The 27,834-nt window shown below is 44.6% G+C and overlaps 1 protein-coding gene across 1 annotated transcript in view; it reads right to left on the bottom strand.

The window, feature by feature from the left end:
• Positions 1 to 11,422, bottom strand: part of LOC144511818 (acidic amino acid decarboxylase GADL1-like) — a 95,710-nt gene extending 84,288 nt beyond the window's left edge. The window contains exon 1 of the mRNA XM_078242172.1: positions 11,309 to 11,422. Within this exon, the coding sequence (XP_078098298.1) occupies positions 11,309 to 11,372 (64 nt within the window). The 5' untranslated portion in view covers positions 11,373 to 11,422. The remainder of the gene's footprint in view (positions 1 to 11,308) is intronic.
• Positions 11,423 to 27,834: the final 16,412 nt, after the last annotated feature.

Here is a 27,834-nt window from a genome sequence, read left to right as displayed (position 1 = left end):
ATATGGGCAGAACTTTACGGCCGCACTCATCCCGAAATCATAAAATCCACCCAAAGTCAACGGACCTTTCCATGGTCCCCCCTCGCCTGCTCCGATTCCCGTGACGGGCAAGGCAATAAAATTCCAGCCATTGTGTTGTTGTTGTCATTAATCATTTATCCAAAACACTGGAATATAAGACACAGGAGGTCATCCTCAGACTGTATGGTGCGCCATGCCACATCTTAAATATTTTGTCTAGTTCTAATCACTGAGACAACGAGGAGGCACTCAAACATAGGTGAAACATTCAAACATGGGGGAGACTTTGTAATATAGGAGAGAGATTCAAAAATAGAGGATTCATTCAAGTACGGGAGGCCAGTCAAGAAGAACTATGATGCTAATCCATCATATTGGAATCTGAGTATAGATTTTGGCTTTTTGGTTGTGAGAGGTGATTTTGCAGAAGAAGCTAATACAATTTTCTTGAGTTCTCGTCCCAATGGTGGGTCCAATCATCAGAGCCACAATCTACAGCTAGGGCAAGGGCCAGGTCCTGAATCCACCCCAGTGATCTCGCTGTTGGTGCCAATCTGGTGTACGGTAACTTTCTAACCAACTGAGCCAACTAGTCCCCAAGCACTCTGAGTTGCTGTGGTAACATACACATTTACCTGTATGTTCTAGTGATGGTAGAGACTCCAAATTCCTTTCATCACATGACTGACCAGGAAGCTCTCTCACTCTTTTACAAGTTGACACTCAACCTATTTGACCACGTTATGAACATACCTTCCTTTAGCCCTCAAGTCCCGGAGTGGGACTTGAACCCAGAGCTGCTGGCATAGAGGCAGAGATACTAGCCAGTGAACCGCAGGACCTCCTAAATAATGTAACAGGATGGAACTTCATCCCAGATGGAGGCAGAAGCCCCAGTCTAAATCAATTAAGTGTGATGTTAGTGTACCTTTAAAAGATTTTTTAAAAATCATGTTCTCTGCAGCTCTCACAGCCTCAGCTCTCATTGTTGTCGGGTTGTGTGTAGGGGTCCTTTTATTGCTCCTTCAGTGGTTTAAATGGGGTTATTTTTACTCTGGGATCTTTCATGACCCTCCATTGTGGGAAGGAAGACTGGTTGGCAGGTCATGTGTTTTGGACAGTTTTTTTTCTTCCTAGTGAATTTAAGGTTTCATTTTCTGTTTGGCTGGCAGCAGTTTAGTATTAGAAGGGACATCAAGCTGAAAAGAAGTGTTTCTCTCATTCCCTGGTTTTGGAAATTCTGCTGGTTAGCTGAAAGCAAGGCCTCTTGCCTTCCTGGAGTAGAAAATCTACTGTTGGTGGCTTGATCAGAGAGTCCTCCTGGTGTTCTGGGAAGCTGTTCTGACTTCAAACTGTTCTGGGTGTATCCAGAGGGCTGCCAGAAGTTACAAGGCTGAGGAGTCAGGGCTTCAATTCTCCAACCAAAGGACTCAGTTCCAGTATCACATGAGCATTAGTCTTTGCTGTGTTAAACTTGTGGAAAGGCTTTTACCTATGGAAAATTTTGTTTGATTGGAACATTTTAGATATATTTGTTAAAGGTCATATATTATTGTGGTGGTTTTGTTTTTGTTTGTAATTGATAAAAGTTATTGCCAATTTTCTTTCTATACATGTTGACTATATTCTTTAATAAACTTTGTTTGATAAAAGCTCCCTCGTGGGTCATTTGAATCATACCTGAAATGAAACACCCCATGCTTACCCTAGCCAAATTCAAAATGCAAAACTTATGATCCAGGCAGGCTCCATAGAACGCTTTGAAGTTTCTGACCTGCACTATAACATAAGGCTTCCCCCAGCATGATATCACTGAGGGGCAGCTGGGCTTTTGGAGGGCAGGTTCCAAGCGGACCTTTAGATTGGGGGGTGCGGAATATGTCCCCCTGTAAAATCTAGTCACTCAAAGGGTAAGAAAATACAAATCCTTTAAACATACATATTGATCACAGGCAGTTAAAAAGAAAAACATACAACGTGTCTGTGACAATATAATGGAGTCAAAGTTCCACATTTATATTATTAATCAGTATTTACTGACACTTGCTGGAACTTGTATGTATATTCTGGGCACAGGTAGAATGTCTGATTACATTCCTTCCTAACTCTCACTGATCATGTGAAGATCAGTTGTTTGATGACATACCAGATACCTGCTGTTGCCCTTTGTATCCCATCACAAGCTGCAGTGCTGATTTGGAGTAATGGAATGGGGCAGATAGTATAAAGAGAACACTGAAGGGTAATGAAGGGGGTGGCACGGTGGCACAGTGATTAGCATTGCTGCCTTACAATGCCAGGGACCTGACTTCGATTCCCGGCTTGGGTCACTGTCTGTGCTGAGTCTGCACGTTCTCCCCGTGTCTGGGTGGGTTTCCTCTGGGTGCTCCGATTTCCTCCCTCGGTCCAAAGATAAGCAGGTCAGGTTGATTGGCCATGCTAAATTGACCTGAGTTTCAGGGGGGTTAGCAGGGTAAATATGTGGGGTTACAGGGACAGGGCCTGGGTGGGATTGTTGTCGGTGCAGGTGTGATGGGCCGAATGTCCTCCTTCTGTACTGTAGGGATTCTATGATTCTATGAAGGGAACAAAGTTTACCATTCCACACTGAGATCTGAGGGTTGTTGCGAGTTGGGATATTTTCAAATGATAGTTTTCTCTTATGACTTGGCTGCCTCTGTGAATTTCTTTTGAACATCCTAATGAACATTATTTTACAAATAATTTGGAATTCCAGGACAAAATTAGGGATGGAATTAACGGACAGGTAAATCAGCATTAAAGCAAAAGAAGTTTCACAACTGATAACGGAAACTTGGATGTTCATAAATAAACATCACTTGTAATGTATTAAGTACTTCGAACTAGTAAAATTCTCGGTATAAATGTAAATTCAGTTCTTTCTAGAGTCATTTACAGGACAGAATGAGGCCATTTGGCCCTTGGAGCTCTTGCAAGATATTCACTAAACTGTAATTAAGGAATATGACACTGGGACGTAATATTGACAAAAACAGGCTTTTATCATATATTGTTGAGGCTTTTCACTCACCTACAGTTTTTGGTGTGTGTACCTATCAACAATGATTAAATTGCTACTTAGGATGAAGATTTTTAAATTCATTTTACAGATGTCTCGATGAGCATTTATTGCCCATCTCTAATTGCCCTATCAACCACTGCAGCCCATGTGGTGTAAGCACAACCACAATGCTATTGAGTTTGTAGTCATTTCAGAGGGCAGTTAAGAATCAACCACACTGCCGTGGGTCTGGGGTCACATTGCAGGCCAGACCAAGTAAGGACAGCAGATTTCCTTCCCTAGAGAACATTAGTGAAACAGATGGGATTTAATGACAATTGCTTCACAGTCATCATTGGAGTTTTAATTAGAGATTGTTACTAAGTTCAAATTCCATATTTGCTGTGGTGATATTCGAACCCATATTATTAGAGCAGCGACAGTATAACTACGCCACCACCAGCACCTCTCCTGGCTAAACAAGTTGTGCCTTTCATTCTCACACTAGTGTAGTACGCTTTTTAATAGGTGATCTCTTGTTTTGTACAGATATTATTTCAATTCTAGCACTTTCCCACTCACTATGGCAATTAAAGTGGAAAGTCATTCCAACCAGTGAGTCTGCAGATCTGTATGTTCACAGTAAATGACAGATTGAGTCATTGGACTGTGCTCAGTAAACACAGTCAGAAACTGAAAACTTTGTTACTGACAAAGCAATGAGTTTTCACACTGACTCATCGTAATATTATTTTTAACAAAACCATGCTGCATAGTCAACTCATTGATGTTGCAAATGCCGGACACATCCTGCCCCTGAAAACTTGAAAGACTCTTCGGAGGAAGTGGATGAAGGAACCTCTGAGGCCTGCACCAGTTTTGCATCAGCTTCCACCCCGCAACTCACCATCCCAGAGACTCTCACGTCGGTGGGTCAAGATAGTGGCGAGGCATCTGTGTCACTCTCTGGTGCGCACGACACATCTGATAATGTAAATCAGGTAGAGGAGGGAATGTCCGAGGCCTCTGGCAGGCAGGGGCCTGCCAGAGGCGAGGGCTTAGCTGGCCCCAGACTAAATGCTGGGCCTCTGCAATCATTTCTCCCTCAACAGCTGGAGATGCAGCAACAGGGCCAGGGAATGCAGGAGGGACTGACAGCAACACTGGAACAACTGTTGGGGCTTTGACAAAGGGTTATCTGGACTCAAAATGCCAGCTCTTTTCTCTCTTTGCAGATTCTGCTAAACCTGCTGAGATTTTCCAGCATTTTCTCTTTTGATAAATATTCTTGAAGTCAATCAGACAAATCCAAGATGTTATTATCTTGCTCTCTCACAATGGAATTTCTCTGCCAATCTGATCATCTGAACAATATACTCAGCTTTTCTAAGTACCACATTAGTTTGCCCTGAGACATTGTGCTTTATAATTGATGGTGTTTCTATAATGTCCAACAAGAATTATAGAATCATATGGTACAGAAGGAGGCCATTCATTATGGTTATGTTGGCTCTTTAAAACTGTTATGTAATTAGTTCCACTTTTTCCACATAGCTTCTTTTTCCTTAAGTATCTAAATCCCTTTTGAAAGTTACCATTGAACCTGCTTCCCCCACGCTGTCAAGCAAAGCATTCCAGATGGTAACAACTTGCCGTGTTAAAAAAAACCTCTTTTCCCACTGGTTCTTTTGCCAATTGACTAAATCTATGTTCTTTTGTTACAGACCTTCCTGCCAATGGAAGCAGTTCTTTTTCCGAATTTACTCCAACAAACTCTTTATAATTTTGCAAGGCTCCATTAAATCTTCTCTTAACCTTTTCTGCTATAAGGAGAACAAACCCAGCTTTTAACAACTCTCCACTAGTCCTGGGATTTTCCAGTTCACATTCATTGAGATAAAAGGGCTCTGGTAACCAAAAGCATGCAATCTGATACAACTATACAAATAAAGTAAATGTCGATTGAAGAATTTTACATCATTTCAATTTCCCCTCAGTTCAATTTGGATTTCTCAATGGTAAAATGTCCATTTAAAAGGTAAAGATGTTTATTGGGCAGCAAAAAAAGGAGTGGTACAATGATCGTGTCAATGAGTGACAAATTTATCCCAACCTGTAGTATCCGAAAAGCCATGAAAACAGGTGGGATCTTCTGGTCCTGCCAATGTCAACAGCATTTCCCATGACTCTCCCGTTCTGCCGCTGGGAACCCACTGTGGGGAGTCGCCTTCGGTGGGACTGGAAGATCCCACCGGCAGGAAGGGCTGGAAAATCCCGCCAAAGGACCTTCAGCACTTTTTTAGCTCAAGGTGGCTACATAGAAAAATACATTTAGTGTTGACGTGTCCTGCCAACCATCTAAACAGATGCACGACATGACAAAGTAAGATTTTACTTTATAAAGCAAATTCAGAAAAAGATAATCTTTAGAGATATAAATTGGGGAAAGCACAAGCTAAATTTAAAGGAAAGTTCCTGAAAGAATTAAATTGAAAATTTAACAAAGGATGGATAAAATGCTGAGGAGGGCAGTTATAAAAGTTGAGTGCAAAATGAAAAAGTCAGGGGTAAACATAGGAGCAGGAGGAGGCCATTTGGCCCCTCAAGGCTGTTCCACCACCATTCAATGAGATGATGGATGAATTTCGTCCTAACTCCATATTTCTACCTTTGCTTCTTATCGCTTAAGACCTTTGATTAACAAAAACCTATCATTCACAGTTTTAAAATTAATAATTGATCCAGCAGTTATTGCCATTTTGGGAAGAGGGTTTCAGACTTCCACAACCTTTTGCATGAAGAAGTATTTCCTAATTTCACTCATGAGAGGTTCTGTTTATCCTGTCTGTACCACTTAATACCATGAAAACTTCAATCAAATCACTCCTTAACCTCCAACATTACAAGCAATACTAGCTAGTTTAACCTCTTGTATATCTACACTGCACAAGCTTAAAGGCCAATATGTTCTTCCTAAGGTGAGGACTGCTCACAGTACTCCAGGTTTGGTCTAAACAAGGCTTTGTATGCTGAAGCATTCTATTCCTCTTTTAAGGCCAGTATTCCATTAGACTTTTTGATTATTTTCTACACATGTTTATGACATTTTAATAATCAATATACCTGTGCCTCCAAGTCTATTCGGACCTCCATTGTTTCTAGTTTCTCATCATTTAGAAAATAATCTGTTCTACCATTGTTAGGTCCAAAGTTGATGGCATTATGGTTGCCTACATTGAAATCCATTTACCGTAGTTTTACCCATTCACTTAATCTTTCGATACCTCCTTGCAATTTTACACTTTATCTCTATTATCTATAATTCCCTGGTTTTCCTCACCAAACTTTCTTAAAAAGTGGAGTGGCATGCACAATTTTCTAGTCTAAGGTTAAGTTCCCAAATTGAAGATTATGGTTGGGACTCCTGCAATGTTTATGCCTCCTTATTTTAAAACCCTGAGATGGAAATGTCTGGTCCTGGGGACCTGTCATTCCTTAGGGCTACAAATTTCTCCATCACTGTTGTCCTGCTTTAGTTAATTTTGTTGACTCTCTGTCCCTAATCAATAATAGTTTCCTTTGGATGTGTGGCCTGCTGACCTCTTCCTCTGCAGCAAATAATGACACAAAGTAATTATTCAGCATGTCCACCATCGCTTGACTTTCATTGACAGCATCACCATAATCAGTTTTCAAATGGCCTACATTGCTTTTGACCACCCTCTCTTATCTAATGCAATTGTAGAATATTTTTGTATTGATTCTGATACCCCTTGCCAGTCTTTTTTCATATTCCATTTTGTAGCTCTTCCTATCTTCTTTGTCACCCTGTGTTTCTTCCCCATTCACCAGAAACTGTGACTTTTTTGCATTTTTGGATGTTTTCGGTTTTTGTTTTACGTTCAAAGAACCATAGAATGCCTATAGATTAGCCATGGTTTGATTGAACGGTGGAACAGGCTTGAGGGGCTGAATGGCCCACTCTTGCTCCCATGTTCTTGTCACTATGCGTGTGCATTTCTCATTTCACGCAAAGCACTGACCACAAAGTCTAGCTAAGAAACATTTCTAGTATCTTACAGGAAGTATTACACCTCTCTGTACAGGCATTTAGTTCTTTTCAGATTGCAAACCTCGCGTAGGATTTTCGAGCAGCGCTTGCCCTGAAACCATGGTCCACCTTTCCATGGTCTGTCCCGTGCCCTAATATGATTCCCATGTGTGCGGAACGGGAAAATTCACCCCTGTGTATTTTCTTTCACATAAATAGCAAAGACAAGTATTGGTCAATTTGTTCTGATGCATGTTGTAAAGCAGAATTATTTATTTTTAATGTTTTACTCCATGCTTGCAGTTACAAAGCCAATACTTAGAGTGGTCTCAGAGGGGAGACCCAAATCCATTCCAGGCTTGCTCCAAAAACCAAATTCACATTGAATCCAATTCATGGTCCCCACACGGGAGACAAACAAGATCCAAGCTGACAGGATGAGGCTTGATCTGATGCTTGATCTTCATCAATTATATTAGAATACAATCTAAATTTGCAGAGTTCTTGAATTGAAGGGAAAACCTTGCTCCCTTTTGATCAAGGGGTGTGATTTTGCTGCAGTTTTTACAAGGATCAAATATGTGGCACAATTAGTTTGTAATCAGATGTATCAAATTCCTTGACCTTGAATGTTCCTAATTAGGTTCCTCCTAACCTGTGCAACTCCAAGGAGCTGAAAATGTTCAGAATTTATTAGTTTGCCTAACATATAATGCTGACATTTTAACCCTTACAACTGCTGGGCACATCAAGTCAAAACCCGACTTCCAAAGTTGGCATGGTGGCACAGTGGTTAGCACTGCTGCCTCACAGCTCCAGGGACCCGGGTTCGATTCCCAGCTTGGGTCACTGTCTGTGTGGAGTCTGCATGTTCTCCCCGTGTCTGCGTGGGTTTCCTCCGGGTGCTCTGGTTTCCTCCCACAGTCCGAAAGACGTGCTGGTTAGGTGCATTGACCATGCTAAATTCTCCCTCAGTGTACCCAAACAGGCGCCAGAGTGTAGCGGACAGGGGATTTTCACAGTAACTTCATTGCAGTGTTAATGTAAACCTACTTCTGACACTAATAAATAAACTTAATCAGTTTGTTTTTTTTGCATCTGCCAATATTTTCCCTAAATTTAAAATGTTTTCCTTGCAATTGCTTTTACAACTTTTGTCTGTTTTTCCCTTTTGGTTTTCAAGACGGTGCTTAAAGACCAGTTGAGCAACTGATTAAAAGTCCAAACTCTATAAATTGATACGCAAACAGCAAAAAATGCTACAAAGTTAATCTCTGACATGAATGCCACACAGAGTTGAGCTTGCTGTCAACAAGTCAATGCACCAGCATCTCCCACTGGTCTAGCATCACCTAGGTGAGTTACGTGGTGCTGTAAATGAGAATATATGTCAAAACACATTGGCTGTACATGATGGCACTGTGATACGAATGAGAAAGTTATTCAGCTTTCTAAACTGAAAGTGGGTCGTCAAATCTATTAATAATGAAACTGAACCCCTTAATGCGAATAAATCTTTAGTTTACGGATCATAGAAATCATAGAAACCCTACAGTACAGAAAGAGGTCATTCGGCCCATCGAGTCTGCACCGACCACAATCCCACCCAGGCCCTACCCCCATATCCCTACATATTTTACCCACTAATCCCTCTAACCTACGCATCTCAGGACACTAAGGGGCAATTTTAGCATGGCCAATCAACCTAACCCGCACATCTTTGGACTGTGGGAGGAAACCGGAGCACCCGGAGGAAACCCACGCAGACACGAGGAGAATATGCAAACTCCACACAGACAGTGACCCAAGCCGGGAATCGAACCCAGGTCCCTGGAGCTGTGAAGCAGCAGTGCTAACCACTGTGCTACCGTGCCGCGGTCAAGCTCTGGTTGGCACTGCTGCCTCACAGCGCCAGGAACCTGGCTTGGGTCACTGTCTGTATGGAGTTTGCACGTCCTCACAGTGTCTGCGTGGGTTTCCTCCAGGTGCTCCAGTTTCTTTCCACACTCCAAACTTGTGCAGGTTAGGTTGATTGTCCATGCTGGATTGCCCCCTTAGTGTCAGAGGGACTAGCAGGGTAAATATGTGGGGTTATGGTGATGTGGCCTGGGTGGGATTGTTGTCGGTGAGAGCTCAATGGGCTGAATGGCTCCTTCTGTACTATAGGGATTCTATGATCGAATGCCTGACATCCACTTATTTACGAATACATGGTTTAAAAAAGTCTGAAATCATGTGCATTTCATGTTATGCTCCTGCCTGAAGGGTTGGTGGAAACAGATTCAAATAATAGTTTGCAAAATGGGAACTGGATATCGGCTTATCTAGGCAAAGAGCGGGAAAGTGGGATTTATTCAGAATGCTTTTCCTCACAAACATGATGGGCTGAATGGTCTTCCTCTGAGCTGTAAGCTTCAATGACAGAGTGAGCACTGCCTTTCCAGGTCCCAGTTGTCCATCCTTTTGCCCTGAGACAGAACCCTCTGAAGCCATGCTCCTATTTCCTCCCACAGTCCAAAGATGTGTGGGTTAGGTTGATTGGCCATGTTAAGTTGCCCCTAGTGTCAGGGGGATTAGCAGGGTAAATATGTGGGGTGACGGGAATAGGGCCTGGGTGGGATTGTGGTCGGTGCAGACTCAATGGGCCGAATGGCTTCCTTCTGCGCTGTGGGGTTTGAGTCTTATTCTCGCACCAAAAGCCGAGCCCCAAGAGTTCTCAGCTCTGCACAGCCGAAATCGCAGTGTGGAAGGTGGCAAAATTAGTTCAGAACATTAGACTCCGGGAAGATCCCAAAGGCAGATATTGTACCCGTGTCCATGTCTCTGTTATTTCTCAGCTCTAACGGTTTCACTCATCACCTTGCAGGCCTGCTTATTTGATACATCGCCACAGCACTATCTAAAGTCCTGAAATCAAACTGTCCATTTAGAGAGGGGGGATGGGAGGAGGTGGAGTTTACTGGCAATGAAACGCTTCCTTCTGCGAAACCGGAGAGCATCAGGATGTAATAGACCAACAAACCACCCAGAGAGCACAAAGCAAGACACACACACACGGTCAGAGTTTTGTTTTAAATGTGCGTCCCTTTAAGCAATTTGCGAAAGAATGAACTATCCTCTTATAAACCTGCCCAGGATTAGTGTAGGAGCAGCTAGATTAGCGCTTGGAGCAAAAACCCGCCTTCATTCCGTTCACGCCAAGGTCACAGCAGCAACAATAATAACTCCATGCGGTAATTTGCGGCAGAGTCGATTGCATTCACTTGTATCGCGGCGTTTCCATAGAGATAGCGACCCATCTGGCCACTTGAGATCGCTCTGTGCTGGTCGCAGTGGAAATCTACCCAGCGTGGCTGGTACCAGTAAAGTGGAAGGAGCAACAATGAGGAAGAGAGAAGCTCCCAGCCTGGCTGTCAATTTCAGATGCTGTCCTGGCTCCACTGGCCACACTCCCTCTGCCCTCCCCAACCGCCAATAAAGGGGCAGCGGGAGACCAAAACTCACCCCAGCAGCAGGCTGGGCCGGGGGGGACTGCAGCGTGCGGAATGGACAGGGGAGCAGTCTCTCAAAAGGGGCTAGCACGAATCTGATGGGTCGAGTGGTCTTCTCACGATGCAGGAGAGGAGAAGAAACACTGAGGCTTCGGAAGCTTCGGCGTTTCAACCCCACTGGCTCCATGTAACCCTGCAAATCCAACCAGCCTCTCCACTTGCTGAATTCAAACACATTTTTACTAAAACACACACACTTTGTATAAAATAAAACACACTTTTTCTAAAATAAAATACACTTTTCCTAAAATAAAACACGTTTTCTAAATTAAACATTTTTATTAAAATAAAACACTTTTTCTAAACTAAACACATTTTTTCTATGAGAAAAGACACTTTTTCTAAAATAAAATATACTTTTTTAACGTTCGCGCGAATGGGAAATGACTTATTTCTCATTTTTGAGAGCAGGCTTGTAACTTGGTAAACGGGACGAAAAATGATAGCGGGTATTTCAGTTCCGATGAGAGGGAACTCTCTGGATTTTGGGGATACCTTTCACTGCGCATCGTCAGTGAGATCCCCAGCAAATTCTAGCGCTGCGCATTTAAAGACGAAACCAGTTTTTCCCTCCCCTGTGAATGAACCCCCTTTCTGAATGCGCGCTGTGCTGACACCTGTAACACACACACACACACTGCAGCATCGCCCGGGAACATTTACCCGCATTGGAACCGCTGTATCCCTGGATTTCCATTGTCTCCGCCTTGTGGCTTTTGTCTCCCATCTGAAGCTGCTGTGGTCTCCGTCCCGACTGTGTCCCTGGAACAGTCGCAAGGCAAGGTAACGGGATAGAGAGGGAGAGAGAGCGAGAGTGGGAGGGGAAGGGACAAGAAAGGCGTAGAAAGGGATAGAAGGTGGGGAGAGGGGCGGAGAATCGGCAGATAGGGACAGACAGCAGTCCTTGACGTCAGACTGGGGAAGTACAGCAAATGAGCAGAGTGGAAAAGTACTGAAACACGCACGTGTGAGTGTATAATGGATAATGTAAAGCCAGTGGAAAAATACTGAATGTGAAACATAGATCTGTATATATTACATCCATATATATATATAAACCTAGTGGAAAAATACCAGAGCCTAGACACTGATCTGTATATGTTGCATATACACACACATATATATATATATGAACTCAATGGAAAATACTAGGGTACCCTCTGAGCGTATAAAATATATCATATGCTGCTGAAAAGAGCAAAGATTAACACAGGGATGTTTATCCACAAAGATACAACAAAAATGAATGAACAAGCTCAGTGATACAGTGTTGGAACACCCCCGTCTCTATTACCTATCAATCAAATGCATATGAAACGTGAGAATGTACTGAGATATATCTGTGCCTCTGCATGAGGGTATATCTTATCCAAGGGATGCATGCTTATTTAAATAAATATATAAAATACAGTGCATAACTATCTGCGCACTTCAATATATATAAAACTTCTGGAAAAGTGCTAAGGCACCCAAGTCTCCATGTGAAACCATATAACTTTAGTGGGAAAGTGCCATACGAATGGATCCATTGAAATTTGTAAGACTACAATTGTTGGATTTTTGTATCAAGGGATATGAAGCCAAGGCTGTAAAAGTTTCAAGTTGTGCTACAATCAGCCAGGATCAAACTGAATGTTGGAACAAACCCAAAGGACTGAATGTCCTATTCTTGTGTTTTCTATCTTACAACAAGCCTTCTGGTTACTTAATCCTTTCAGCTTCGGTGCACATCTTTATTAACTTCCATATGCGTTGTGGATTATGACGCCCCATTTAAAAGAGATCGAGATGTTTTTATGCAGCGAGTTATTGTGATCTGCAATGCATTGCATCAAAGGGAGATCGAAGTAGATTCAAAAGGATGAATAACTGAAGGAAGGAAATGGCACGGGAATGGGACTCATTAGAATCAGCACAAGTTGGATGGGCCAACTGGTCTCCTTCTAAGTTGCATGATTCTACACGTCCGTGGATATGAGAACATGAAACAAGTTGAAATGTGTTGAGGCACATATCTATTTATAAATCTTGAAGCAAGCGAGCCGAGTGGAAAAACACGAGCACACACACCGACTGTACACATGGAAACCGAGTGGAACTGAACCCACTTGCCTTTAGGTAATGGAAAAGATATCAACCTCGTGGAAAAATATTGACATATGCACACAGACACACAGGGAGTGATTCTCTCGTCCTGCTGCGCTAAAAAATTAGCGCGGTGGGCTGGGAGAATCGCATGTCGGGTGATTCGTAGGATTTGCGCATATGTTCCCGCTGCACGCGCATCTCCCAAGTGTCTGATTCGCGCTGGAAACCAGTGGGAATACAAGTAAATTATTAACCCCGCTGGAGTGAAGGGGGGGGGGCAATTGGGGCTCCCCAAGGAGCCAGGTGGTGGGGATGGCGCCTCCTGGCATGGGCACCCTGGCAGTGCCAGCCTGTGTCCCCTGCCCAAGGGGTAAAGTGCACATGCCCATGGGGCACCTTGGCAATGTGCATCAGGCATGGGGCAGTGCCAAGGGGGTGGAATCTATGAGGGCAGATCCTGCTGGGGGGCAGGGCCAATCGGTGGGGGTGGGCAGGTCCCGCTGCCACTCTGCCATTGCGATTGATGGGGGCTTGAGGGAGGTCAGCATTCGGGGCTGGCTGGAGGGGGGGGTGCGGTGGTCAGCCGGGGTGAGGAGGATCATCACTGCTGGGGGAAGGGGAGGAGAGGGCTGGAGATCGGGCTGTCCACGACAGGAGGGGGCCGCAATGGATTGGGGTGGGGGCGGCAGCACTGCGGAGGTCCTGGGCTGGCCAGCGATCAGGAGGATGACAGTTCTGAACTGTCAGCCTCCCAGGTGGCCCCGCCTCCTGAAATCTACTGATATTCACGGTGGTGGCCTCTGCATTGCACAGTGTGGGAGATACTAGTGTGAACTCCCACTGAAGAAAACAGCATGATTTACTCCAGTTTTCAAGCAAATTTGACACTTAGAACTTTTTTGGGAGAAACCCAGCCACAGAGTCTATATTCCAGAAAGGATATCAACCGCGTGGGAAAGAAACAACACACACACACACATACACACAGTCTATATAGTGGAAAATATATAAAACTGGAAAAATATTGACACGAATACACACGCACAGACACACAAATTGTCTATATACAGGTAAGGATATCAACCTAATGGAAACATATTGATAGACACAGTGTCCATCTACAGATAAGGATATCAATCTAGTGGAAAAATATTGACACTTAAGTGTGTTTATACACAGGAAAATCTAGCAATCTAGTGGAAAAGAACACATAAACTCTAGTGGAAAAGTACTCACACACACACACAATGTCTATATACAGGAAAAGATTTCAATCTAGTGGAAAAGTTCTGATACACACATACACACAGTGACTATATACAGGAAAAGATATCAATCTATGGAAAAGTACAGACACACACATTGTGTCTATATACAGGAAAAGATATCAACCTAGTGGAAAAGTACTCACACACACACTGTCTATATACAGGAAAAGATATCAACCTAGTGGAAAAGTACTCACACACACACACACTGTCTATATGCAGGAAAATATATCAACCAAGTGGAAAAGTACTCACACACACACACACACACACACAATGTCTATATACAGGAAAATATATCAATCTATGGAAAAGTACAGACACACACACAGTGTCTATATACAGGAAAAGATATCAACCTAGTGGAAAAGTACTGACACACGCACACAAATGATATCAACCTAGTGAAAAAATACTGACACGCACACACAGTCTTCTTACAGGAAAAAGTATCAACCTAGTTCTGACACACAGAAACAAACACACTTGTGTCTCTGTACAAAATGTAATCCTAGTGAAAATACATTGGCATTTTCCTACTGATCTCCCTTCTGGCTTTCCTCTTTTAAATACTGGAGCCTGTTCTGCTCCACCTTCATTATTCCCCTTTTCTTTCTAGCCTGCCTCAGATTTATCTCTCTCCTTTCTACCTCTCCCTTGTCTGGGCATATTATCAAATATTTGGATTGAGGGTTGGGTGAGTTAACTCATAATCATTCACCATGTGGACGGCCTGTTTCGCTCCGAAAATCCTTTGCTCATATAGGTCTTTATAAAGATAGGAAATGAGTTTTCAAACCCCTCGAGAAGAATTATTTCTCAGAGGCTTTCATAGGTGGTCTCCATTTTAAGTGCCCATACCTAGAGGGTGAAAGCATGGACCCTTTCAAACATGGTGCATGTCTGTTCAGATTGTTTCTGAAGTGTTCAGAATTCCTGGCAATCTGCCCTCAAGGATTAGCTCATAAGCTGAGGATAGCTTTCTAATTAATTTCACAATCGGCCGAAATCTCATCAGACAACAAGGTATAAACTTTCTGGGCTTTGCCCGTTAACCTGATTTGCATTTGCAGAGTCCAGCTTTTTGCTGCTCATTTCATTTGCTTTACTATCTTCTCAAATGGACTGAAAAATGTTTCTACATGTCCCTGCTCAAGTTTTGGCATCATTTGGGAGAATTTAAAAATTCCAGCACTTGGCCCTGATGTGAACGATACTGTGCCTTTAAGAAATGTATTTTTAGCATGTTTCTCCAAAGGGGTATGTTTAGAATTCAGCTCTGTTTACACAGTGCCAATTTGTCTACACCAGGCAGCTCACATGTTGAGAATGCAGGCTAATAATTGATCTTAGCCAGTGGGATGTTTGTTTTAAACTGACGTAACACATTTTTGTTTATTTTTGTTTTTTCCCCTGAGGTTTTAAAGTAGGGGTTTGATTAGGTTGATTGACAGAGGCAGGGTCATGTGACGGGGAGGAGCTAAGTTTATTGGAAAAAACAGGCAGCTTCTGCTTGGTTCTAAAGGAAGCAGGAGGTATCTCTGTCTCTCTCTCTGGAGGCTGCTGCTTTGGAGCTGTCAGAAGACAGGTATCCCTCCGTCTCTCTCTCTCTCCAGAGGTGTTCAAAGATTCTAGGACTGTTAACAAGCAAAACACGTAAGCCTGTGTTGTTTGCTAACTTGTTTTGAAGAGGTGTTTAAGTCTAGAAGAGGAATATTGCTTAAATTGGAACTAATAGAGATAGGTTAGCAGTTAAGAATTGTATCTTGTCATGTTTGAGTGTTTCAGTTGGTAAAAGTTGAGCTAATTCATTCATTATAGTTAAACTGAACCATTAAATAAAGTGTGTTTTGATAAAAGCTTCCTAGTGTGTCAATAGAATCATACCTGAAGTGAAACATCTTATCCTCATACTAATGCCAAAATAAAAAAAAACTGTTGGGGTCTAGTCAGGCTTAATAACAAATTTACATGCTGGTTGCAAAGAACACAGTGCGACGGGCTTTCTTGAGTTTAAACATGTAAGTCATTAGATTTATTGAAACCAACCCAGGTACAGATATTAAAATAATAAAAAGGGTAAACACATGCCCGATTGTAACAACACAAATGTATACAGGCATGCAAAAATACAAATTGCAAAGTAGAGGAGGTTAATTTATGGCCAAATTGAGGTTCAACAATAAAAGAGAAAGATATAAAGACTTCACGGATCATGGGTCCTTCGCTGTTGGGCGTGGCTGGGGCAGTTCTTAAAGTGGTAGCCCCTGTTTTCTTTTCCTGGAAAGGCTGCTTTGGAATTTGAATTTCTCTGTCTGTTGTCCACAGTGCAATATAAGCTGTCAGGATTCAACTCCATTGAAATAGGGAGTGAGGTAAACAGTCTTTTTGCTGCCTTCGGGTATTTCTTCTCTTGTCAAAAGCAAGATTTTGGAATTAAAAAAACATTGCAAAATGGTGATCTAATTCACATGACCTTTCTCTTCAGGACTGAGTATTTCACACACGTCTGGACACACATTGAGTTATGGCCATTGTGATTATTTTTTAATGTCCATGCCATCACTTCTGATTGACTCATTCTTCCATGTAGTGATGCAGGAAGAACATATCAACACCTCCAAGGAAGCCATTCACCAGAATTCTACCGCCTCACCAGCCACAGAATCGGAGTGAGCGAGGGGCAGACAATGTTTGTTGATCTCAAGTGAGGTCGTAAACTCCCGCCCACTTGTCTCTGTAGATTCTCCAGCTTGACTAGAATAGATGGTGGCTTTTATAATGATGCAAAGGTGGAGCCATTTTAAGTTTCAGTCCATCTTTGAAAGCAGATGTGAAATTATATAGGAGAGTTGCCTGGATATGTTTTGGCTGTCATCCACATTAGAAACTTCCAGAAACTTGACCACCGGGTGGCACGATGGCACAATGGTTAGCATTGCTGCCTCACAGCGTCAGGGACCTGGGTTCAATTCTGGACTTGGGCGACAGTCTGTGTGGAGTTTGTACATTCTGTGTAGATTTCTTCCGGTGCTCCGCTTTCCTTCCACAGTCCAAAGATGTGCAGGTTAGGTGGATTGGCCATGCAACATTGCCCCTTGGTGTCCAGGAATATGTTGGTTGGGTGGATTCACCATGGTAAATGCGCGGGCTTGAGGGGATAAGGTAGGGAGGGGTAGGCCTGGGTGAGATGTTCTTTCAGAGAGTCGGTGCAGACTCAATGGGCCAAATGGCCTCCTTCTGCACTGTAGAGATTCTATGGAAATTGCAGTTGTGACATGTCAGATATCCTGTGGCAGTCATCTTAAATCAGTCTCTGTTTTAACATTTGTAACTGCCTTTTGTTAAAAAAAAGTTCCATACGCAAGTCCAGCAGATTAAATTGAAATTTAACATTTGACAAGCAAACATGCAGGTACAGCAAATAGTTAGGAAAGCAAATGGTATGTTGGCCTTCATTGAGTGCAGAAGCAAGGATGTCTTACTACAGCTGCCCGGAGCCTTGGTGAGACAAAACTTGGAGTACTGTGTGTAGTTTTGGTCTGCTTATCTAAGAAAGGATATACTTGCCATACAGGGGATGGAGTGAAGGTTCATCAGACTGTTACCTTGGATAGCAGGATTATTAGGACTGAGTTGAGGAGAAATCTTTTCACTCAGAGGGTGATGAACCTATGGAATTCTCTACCACAGAGGGCTTTGGAGGCCAAATCACTGAATATATTTAAAAAAGAAATAGATAGATTTCTAGAGTCTAAAGGTGTCAAGCAATATGAGGAGAGAGCTGGAGTATGGTGTTGATGTAGAGGATCAGTCATGATCATATTGAATGGCAGGGGAGGCTTGAAGGGTTCAGTCATAGAATCATACAGTGCAGAAGGAGGTCATTTGACCCATTGAATCTGCACCGACCACAATCCCACCCAGGCCCTATCCCCACATATTTACCCTGCTAATCCCCTGACAGTAAGGGGCAATTTAGCATGGCCAATCAATCTAACCCACACATCTTTGGAGTGTGGGAGGAAACTCACGCAGACATGGGGAGAACATGCAAGCTCCACACAGTGACCCAAGGCCAGAATCGAACCCAGGTCCCTGGCGCTGTGAGGCAGCAGTGCTAACCACTGTGCCACCGTGCTGCCCGAAACTTGTCTTGTTTTCTATGTTTCTGTGACATCAACGCACCTCCATAACAACAGGAAAAGATATCAAGCGAGTGGAAAAGTACTGACACACACAAATACTGTGGGTCGAAATTCCGGTCCCAGCTGCAGTGAGAAGCTTGGTGGATTGGGGAGTTTAATTTGCCTTGAGGCCAAAATTCAGTCTCCCGAAGTCTCCCGGGATGAACTTCTGCAAGTAAGATCTCGGGATTTTAAAGGTGGGTCAAGTTTCCCGATGAACAATGTTGGGAAGCCCTTCTGCACGCACTAGCATGTCACGAGTGCTCATTAAAAAGCCAGCTCACTAGGTTTAAGTTCCTCACCAGTCAGAATTCAGAATGTTCACCGTTACAGCTGCATATAAGTGGTGTGCACCTGATGAGGTTGACTTCATCCACAACTTTGAAGTGAGTAGCTACTACGTTGACCTTCTTGGGGACCACTCAGAAATATCAGCTTCTTGTTGGAGATTGGGTGCTGCTGACCAAGCCAATGGGAACTGGATACAGGAGGCAAGTCCAGTGGGGAAGAGGAAAAGAGTGCATCAGTGCCTGGACAAGGGTGGCAGGTTAAGATGGGAAGGATGGAGTGGAGGCTGGAGAAGAGTTGATGCACAAAAGTTATCAAGCATTTGATATGGGAGGGGTCTCAGAATAGGTGGGAGAAGTTCATGTCTCATTATTCGGGCTGAGTGAAGGAACACTTTATTAATTTGCAGTCAACTCGCTGGAGAACCAGGCTCAGCTGAGTTCAGCTCCTGAGCTTCCAAAGTGTAATAAACCAACAGTGCTCCTTGACTAATAGATCTTATTCCAGCGAAAACCCATCGAGGTCTGGAGCTACTGTTTGTTCTGTGTGATTTACTATGTGCTGCTGTCAGGGGCGGGGCTGAAGGGAAGGAGGTGGATGCCTCCACGTGGCACGATTTGTGGATGGCAGCAAACTCCTAACTCCAAACCTCGACCCTTCATGTCTGACAAAGGCTTATGTGGTAAGTCTTTCAATGATGCCAAGGCAATAGTCTATGGAGTCTCAAGGGTAGTGGAAGCAAGCTGAATGGTGTCTGAGGGAGGAGCCCCGTACATGGCTGTCATCACCCAAGTCAAAGTACAATGTCTCAATGATGTATGAATGGAAGGAACATACAATGATGTATGAATAGAAGGAACACTCATCTCTCTTCCTCCAGGTATCCTTCACCTGGAAGGGGTGTGGTAGGGTTCCCATGTCTAGACTGAAGTCAGGCGCAGGGGTTAGCACTGGCTTGCTGACTCAGAGATGGAGGCAAATCTGCAAAGAATGTGTTCACTAGGTAGATTACTGCAATTCATTCACAAATTCACTGAGACCGAGATGATGAATGCTCCAGGGAACCCAGTCTGGAAGGCAGATGAGGAAGAGGAGGGACCAGCACAGGTTGGCACAGGCCCACAAGGGGCAATAGCCTGAGCAGCAAGAGTCAGCAGGGCCTCGAGAAGGTGACCAGGGGCCAGTGCTATGGTAAGCATTATATGGTAAGCTATATCTGTCCTGTTTGTGAACACAACTCTTCACTCACCTGAAGAAGGAGCGACACTCCGAAAGCTTGTGCTACCAAATAAACCTGTTGGACTTTAACCTGTGAAACTTCTTACTGTGCTTACCCCAGTCCAACGCCAGCATCTCCACAAGTATTGGTCTGCTCAGGGGTATGTCGCTGGCAATGAGTGAAAGGCGATGTTGGAGGGACCTTAGAATACCCTGGAAGTGGGGTAGCACGGTGGCACAGTGGTTAGCACTACTGCCTCACAGTGCCAGGGACCCAGGTTCAATTCCGGCCTCGGATAACTGTCTGTGTGGAATTTGCACGTTCTCCCCATGTCTGCGTGGGGTTTCCTCCCACAGTCCACTCCAAAGATGTGCGGGTTTGGTTGATTGGCCATGATAAATTGTCCCTTCAAGTCAGGGGGAGCAGCAGGGTAAATATCTAGGGATATAGGGATAGGGCCTAGGGTGGGATGTTGTCAGTGCAGGCTCGATGGGCCAAATAGCCTCCTTTTGCACTGTAGAGATTCTACAATTCTACCTGCCAGCTTCTCCCTAGGGTCTTGCGACCACAAGGACTTGGAGGCAATCCCATGCCACTGGCATTAAAGATTGTCTCTGCCCTGAACTTCTTTACCAGTGGCTCCTTCCAGGGCTCCATTGGGGACCTCTGTGGCATCTCCCAGTCAGTGACACACAACTGCATCCAGGAGGTGACAGATGCCCTCGTCAGGAGAACACAAGAAATGTTCCCAATTCTGCCTGGACCCAGGGAGCCAGGCTGCCAATGTGTTGGGTTTGCAGATTTCCCACAAGTGCAAGGGACTATTGACTGTACAAATGTGGCCTTGAGAGGCATCAACCAGTCTCATTCATTAATAGGAAATGTTTCCTCTCTTTAATGTGCAGCCGATATGTAATCACAGAAGATAGATCCTGCCTGTTTGTGCTCAGTTCCCACAAAGCACTCAGAGCGCACACATTCCGACCCATTCTCAAGTGCCTCAAATGTTTGAAGGATCTCAGCAATTTCAGGATTGGCTCCTTGTGGACAATGGACACCCCCAGAAGACCCGGCTGATCACCTCAGTTTGTTGTCTGCAGAGTGCCGCCAAGGAGTGCCACACATACCTCCACAATTGAGCAGAAGATAGACCTCCTAAAGAAGAGGTTCAAATGTTTGGACCGCCCAGGTGAGGCTCTCCAATATTCAACAGAGAATGTCCCGGATCATCGTTGTCTGAGAATGGGGTTGAGAAACTTATCAGCCATGATTCAATGGCGGAGCAGACTCGATGGGCTGAATGGCCTAATTCTGTTCCTATACCTTATGATCTCATGGTCTGCTGCACCCTGCACAACCTCATGTTACAAAGGGGGATGTCTTGGCTGAGGGAGACACGAGGACGTCTCCTCTAATGATGAAGATAGTGAATGGAAGGGTCAGGATATCACAGAGATACATGCAGAGGTCATTACAAAGGCACATCATGGCAGAGAGACCCATGACAATCTAAGAACAAACAGATTGCAGGCAGAATAAGCTGCCAATACATTTCCTGGAATATTTGGTTTTCTGTCCTCTGCTGGCTGGCAGGTTGCAGCTCCTTTTTTGTAACACACGTTATACTTTGCTCCCATATACCTTGATTTACGATAGCTGAATTAAATTGCACTACTTAACATCCACCCTGCCGGTGGTTTGATCCTTTGCATCCAAACTGTGTTAATGTGCAGAGCCCTGGTACTAAAGGTTCGAATTAGAACCTCCAAAGCTCTCCATTGTCCCACTAGTAGAAGTAGAAATGAGATTTTCCCATCTCCTCACAAGGTCCACATGCATGGCAATTTGGAAACAACACAAAATCTTACCCTGGCAGTGATGCATACATGTCAACACTGGAGGGTAGACATTGTACAGAACCCTTTCAGTGGAACCAGATATATGGAGAAGCAGCATGGAAACACCAACTGACCCCTCGAGATTGCTCCTCCATGCAGATTGATCAGGGATGATCGTGTTCCTCCCTCCAATTGCCACTCACCCATTGTAAACTCATATCCCTTGACATCTCTATCATGCCAAATGGTTTCTAGGTTACTCTGGAGTCCGCTCACTGAGAGCACCTCACCTGCTCTATGGATTGTTGAGTTACAACCACTTTGGATCCTCCAATTATAGAGACTCCGACAAGCCTCAGTTCTAGATGCCCTTAACAATAGTGTGAGCCATCATTGTTGGCACACCAGCCACGGTAAACATCTTTCCTGCATGGACCCTACTGAGCCCTGTAAGAGCTGTTAGTGCTTCAGATGGATAGCCTCACAGTTCTTGGCATGGTCCAGCAAAGAGGCCTATTTTACTCTCCCTCACCTCTTGGATTAAGACACCGGTCCCTCAATTAGGTCTGATGCACCGTGGCAGCAATTCCTTTATGTGAGGTCCACTGCAACCCTTGACAAGGAGATGAGTAGGCCAAAAAAGATCTCCATGTGAGATCTCAGAAAGACTTCAGTCAACTGTGCACTCACCCCTTTAATTCTTGTGTAATTTCTGCAACTTTGTAATTTTTGCAAAGCTGTTCTGTATTTTTTTAGCCAAGCATTGGACACATGCAATAAAAACATACTTGGCGAAACCTTACCAAAAACGGCACTGTTACTTCTGGCATGAAAAACAGAGTGTTTCCCTCAGACGGCACCAGCGTGTTTCTCGTCCAAATTCTACAGCTCGTTAATATTAATTTTTATTCCCATGAGTATCACAACTTTGCAGCAGCGCGTACCCTCTGATTCACCCGCCACGTAAACAACTTAACTGCTGCAAGCACTCGGGGGTTCCATATAAATGGCTCCCCAACACTTGTTCCACAACGACTGCAGGAATGGCAGCCAAGAAGGCAGCGCTTTTCAGAGCGTATCAGCCTGCACAACCCCTTTAACACAAGGGGCACCCCAACATGGAGGGAAGGTAAAGTCTGAGAGTGACTCCTGTGGACCGCTCCCTCCAATATGGCAATTGTGAGACCCACCCACCTCTGGCTGAGATTTGTGTCCCCCTTGTCCTCTCCGGTGCCCCCTGAGCAATGAACACCCCGGAGGCTGCTGGCTGCCTGAGCGCGCACCTCAGAAAATTCCCTCAGCGCTGAAGGCGCCAGGTTCACACTTATGTAGAGCTGCGAGATCAGACCAGCACCTGCTGAATATCCGGTGAGATTGGGGGAAGGGTGAGGGCGGTTGGGCAGTGGGGGGAGTTCCAGAGATAGTGCTCACTATGGTGGCACGGTGGTACAGTGGGTAGCACTGCTGCCTCACAGCGCTAGGGACCCAGGTTCGATTCCCGGCTTGGATCACTATCTGTGCAAAGTCTGCACATTCTCCCCATGTCTGCGTGAGTTTCCTCCGGGTGCTCCGGTTTCCTCCCACAGTCCGAAAGACGTGCTGGTTAGGTGCATTGGCAATGCTAAATTGTCCCTCAGTGTACCCGAACAGACGCTGGAGACGCTGGTGGCGACTAGGGGATTTTCACAGTAACTTCATTGCAATGTTAATGTAAGCCAACTTGTGACACTAATAAATAAACTTTAAAAACTTTTAATAATATGCTAATGTATTAACATGAGCTTTCTGCAGGTCTGTAGTGTGTTTTATGTCACTCTGTTGGTGAGGAGGCCAGTGAGATCAGAACTTGGAAACTCGCAGGAAAGAATCACACTTTCTGGATTTTGAGTGCCTGTCGTCATTCCCCGCGGATGGTGAGTGCAGGATCAAAATTGCTCCCAATATCTTTACATGTTTAATATTTACCCTTTGTACCATAGTCTGGAGTGGCAAAAAAGTTGGGAGGGGGAACTTAATTGCACAGCAAACTAAAATTCATCTTCCTGACAGTGAGATAAACTTTTGCAATTAATTCCTTCAAATTTTAAAGGCAGTTTGAGCATCCCAAAGCCAAGCATGACATGACATGTATTATGTGCTCCCTTCTCTTTAAGTTCTCCATATGTGAGAAATTTGTACCTGACATCAGATATATCACAGGCAAGACTGGCAATTCTGAAGACACTGATGCGCTATCAATAAGGCGAAGACTACCGGTGTGCCAATACAAGTGTAGGCTTTTATTCACAACAGAATCAGGAGCAGATCCCAACAAATAACCAACCTGGACTGAACAAGGGGGAAGAGACAGTCACCTTTATACTAGGTGCCGAGGGGAGGAACCAAACTGGAAGGGGGTGTGTCCAGGTATGACAAGCACACACAACGGTGGTCCATATAGGACAAAGGCACAACTGAGGTCCACCACAGGCACCTTGGGGTGTTTCAGGGTGTGGTTAATCACATATTCCAGCTACTTGATGAAGACCTGTATTCATAAGGACTGGGAGACAACGTAGGTTACCAATGGAGCCCTGGAAGGAGCCACTGGCAAAGAAGTTTAGGGCCACGGCACATTAATGCTGCCAGCATGGGATTTTTTAAAAATGATTTATGGGATGTCCTTGTTGCTGGTTAGGAGGCTCCAGTGGAACATTGACACAAGCATGGACTGGTGAGGCCATTTCTTTACCATATACCCTTTAATTTACCTCCAACCAGGACCCAGAAGAGGAAGGTCTAGACTGTTCCAAACACCAGAGCCTGGGAGCTACGATTTGCTTGGGCTCAGTGTTTTAAACCAAACTCTTGTCAAGTAATCAAACATGAGACCTTGCTCTTCAATGTCATTAAAAGGGAGTATTTTCTCACAGACACATCCTGAAACACAGGGAGGGAGACCGAAGGAAATGATTCTATTTAGAGAGGGTAACGGAAGGGAGACAGCACTGAACCTTACCAAACAGCGGGCAGAAACTATATGGGTGAAATACTAGCTTTAAAGGTTGCTGAATTTGAGAATTCAGAGAAGCATGTTTGAGTAGAACTGTATCCTGCAGAGCGGCTTCATTGCTGCAGAGCAGGTGTGATATTCATTGCTGGTATACTTTCTGGAAACTCTAATTTTCACCATACATTTTGTGCTGACTTGTGTACGAGAGCAGGAGCTTTGTGTGAGTGTGGTGACACCAGCCCTTCGGGTTCCATGTTCAGCCCAAGATGGTCTGTTGCTTCAAGTCTGCCGGTGCCAACAGAGAGTAGACAGGTGGGATGGAACAGAGGCGGGATTTTCCAGCTGCGCTCACCGCAATACCGGAAGATCCCACCCGAGGTCAGTGAACCTTGGCACAGTCCATGTCCCGCCTGCTACGATTCCCATGGCGGGTGGCTTCGAAAAATTCCACCCATTCATGGGAACTGTTCATTAAACCAAAATGTCGACAGGCTGCCAGTCTGTATGAGTATCAAAGTGCAAAGCTAGCCTGTGGTACATTCAAGGGCTGCTTATAACCAAATTCTCCCCTAAATCAGTTAAAAAGATCAAAGAAAATTATAACACAGGAACAGGCCCTTCGGCCCTCCAAGTTGATGAAATCTTGATTACTGCTGCTTGACAACAACTACTTACATTTATAGAACAACATTTATATAATGCCTTTAACATAGTAAAACACCCCAGATGTAAGGGGGGACTTCCAAAGCTCAGGCAACTGAAAGCAAGGCCAACATTGATGGGGTTAAGTGGGTCCGGGCATAAGGAGAGGTCAGGGATGGAGGAGCTCAGAGTTCTAGGAGGGTTTGTAAGATTAGTGGATGTTACAGAAATCAGGATGGGGCCATAGAGGAATTTCAACGCGAGGATGAGGTCTTTAAAATTGATATCATTTCGCTGCTTGTCAAATTGTGTGAATTATTTTGAGGAATCAGCATTTCAACTCTGTTTTTATGATATTCCTGCTGGGAATCCTAGTCCCTTTCCAAAAAAAAAGGAACTCAGTAAGAAATCACTTTGCATTCAGAGCAAGTCAGCTCCCATGTGCAGTGCAGTGATGTTCATAGAATTCCTATAGTGCAGAAGTAGGCCTTTCGGCTCATCAAGTCTGCACCGACAACAATCCCACCCAGACCCTATCCCCGTAACCCCACGTATTTACCCAGCTAGTACCCCTGACACTAAGGGGCAATTTACCAAGGCCAATCAACCTTACCCGCACATCTTTGGAGTGTGGGAGGAAATCGGAGCACCCAGAGGAAACCCACACAGACGCAGGGAGAATGTGCAAACTCCAACACAGACAATGATCCAAGCCAGGAATCGAACCCAGGTCCCTGGCGCTGTAGGCAGCAGTGCTAGCCACTGTGCCACCGTGCCGCCCAAAGGTGGTTGTCGGTATGTTCACGGGATACACAAAGTGTTCAGATTATGATAAGGTTTGGATAAGGTAGGCAAGTAAAAATGTTTCTTTCAGCAGATGGTAGAACGATTAGGGTTAGAGTTAAGATGGCGAGTGATACAAGGGGAATGTGAGGAAGAGTGAGTGAGTGGTACTGACCTTGTAGAGCGAGTGGTGACATGATGACGCGGCTACTTAAGAGGTCATGTGACCAGCGCAGGAGTTCTCCCTGGAGTGTACAAGCATGTAAGAGTTGCTCAGATCGAAAAGGAACTGGTAGTCCTGCCACTGTTTAAACTGATCATTAGCCATTCATAACTATCTTAAAAAAGCCTCTTCACACTGTGTCTGCACAGCTCTACCACCTAGTACTAAAGCTACAATGCTACAATCTCAGCATCATCTACAAATGTGGTCAAGGAGTTGTACTTGGCTGATACCCAATCCAGAGCCTTCTTTCCTGCCACGGACCAGGCAGATCGTGAGGAAGACATAGATATCGTGACAATAGAGCTGCTGTCTTCTTGTAGAATTCAGCAACTCAAAAGATTCTTTGAAGGCCGACATCACGTGCTGTCAGCTGCATGACACCATCATGAGGGGCTAACCTGAGTCCTCGAGAGCTTCCTCACGAGTTCCACACACTCTTCACCATCAGAGATGAACGAACTGGATGGGCTGATACTGCAGGCCTGCGATTTGTCTTCCTTTATTCTCTTCAGAGGTACCAGACGCAGCGACTTCACCAGGGGTAGCCTGGGTTGGAAACAACTGGATACAGGGCAAAGGAATCACTATATTGGCCCTCTATGTATGCCAACATGGAGAGGGAAGTCGCCAAATGTGCACCATACAATGTACCCAAGCCACATCAAACAAAAGAACTGCTGCACCTACGTGAGGTCCTGGATCTCTCATGGTCTCTCACAGCAGCTGACATTTTGAATGGAATGGTAAACAACATTTGGTCTTAGTTTACTTATATCGCCAGTGGGTTTGAACTCAACAACCTGCCAAACATGATGAGTAACACAGTCCTCATCAAGCTCAGGAGACACTCCACCACACATGGCATTCCTCAGAGATTCGTGACAGACAGCGCTCGCCAATTCATCATCACTGAATTTAGAAACTTTGCACACACAGGGGAGCATATCACGAGCAGCGTCCCTATACCCACAGTCCAATGGTCTGGCAAAACAGCCTCAGCTAAGCATCATCTGGAGAAATGCACCCGGGATCACACGGATTACAATGCTGCATTCCTCAGGCTGTGAAACATGCCATGACAGGGTCTTTCCCGTCAGCACAGCGACCATTCTCCAGGTGCACCAGGTGCCAAGGCTGTTTTGCAGCCCAAATCTGAGACCAATGTGAATGGTTCCCTCATAGAGTGCTGATTTAAGAGGAAAAATGAACTATGATCACAATGCCCACAGAGTCAACCCTCTAACACCTGGTCAAACGGTGAGGATCCAGACCATATGTGACTATGACAAGTTGGCAGTGGTAAAAAGTTTAAAGTTCATTTATTAATTAAAGTAGGCTTACATTAACACTGCAATGAAGTTACTGTGAAAATCCCCTAGACGCCACACTCCAGCGCCTGTTTGGGTACACTGAGGGAGAATTTATCATGGCCAGTTCACCTAACCTGCACATCTTTGGTCTGTGGGAGGAAACCAGAGCATCCGGAGGAAACCCATGCAGACATGGAGAGAATGTGCAAACTCCACACAGACAGTGACCCAAATCGGGAATCAAACCCGGGTCCCTGGTGCTGTGAGGCAGCAGTGCTAACCACTGTGCTACCATGCCAACCCCTTACAAAGCCATGCCCCACAGCCGAACTGTTACGTGGGAGCCTG

This window comes from Mustelus asterias, chromosome 2 (assembly GCF_964213995.1).
Source record: "Mustelus asterias chromosome 2, sMusAst1.hap1.1, whole genome shotgun sequence".
Lineage (NCBI taxonomy): Eukaryota > Metazoa > Chordata > Chondrichthyes > Carcharhiniformes > Triakidae > Mustelus > Mustelus asterias.
This window is presented reverse-complemented; position numbering and strand designations above follow the sequence as displayed.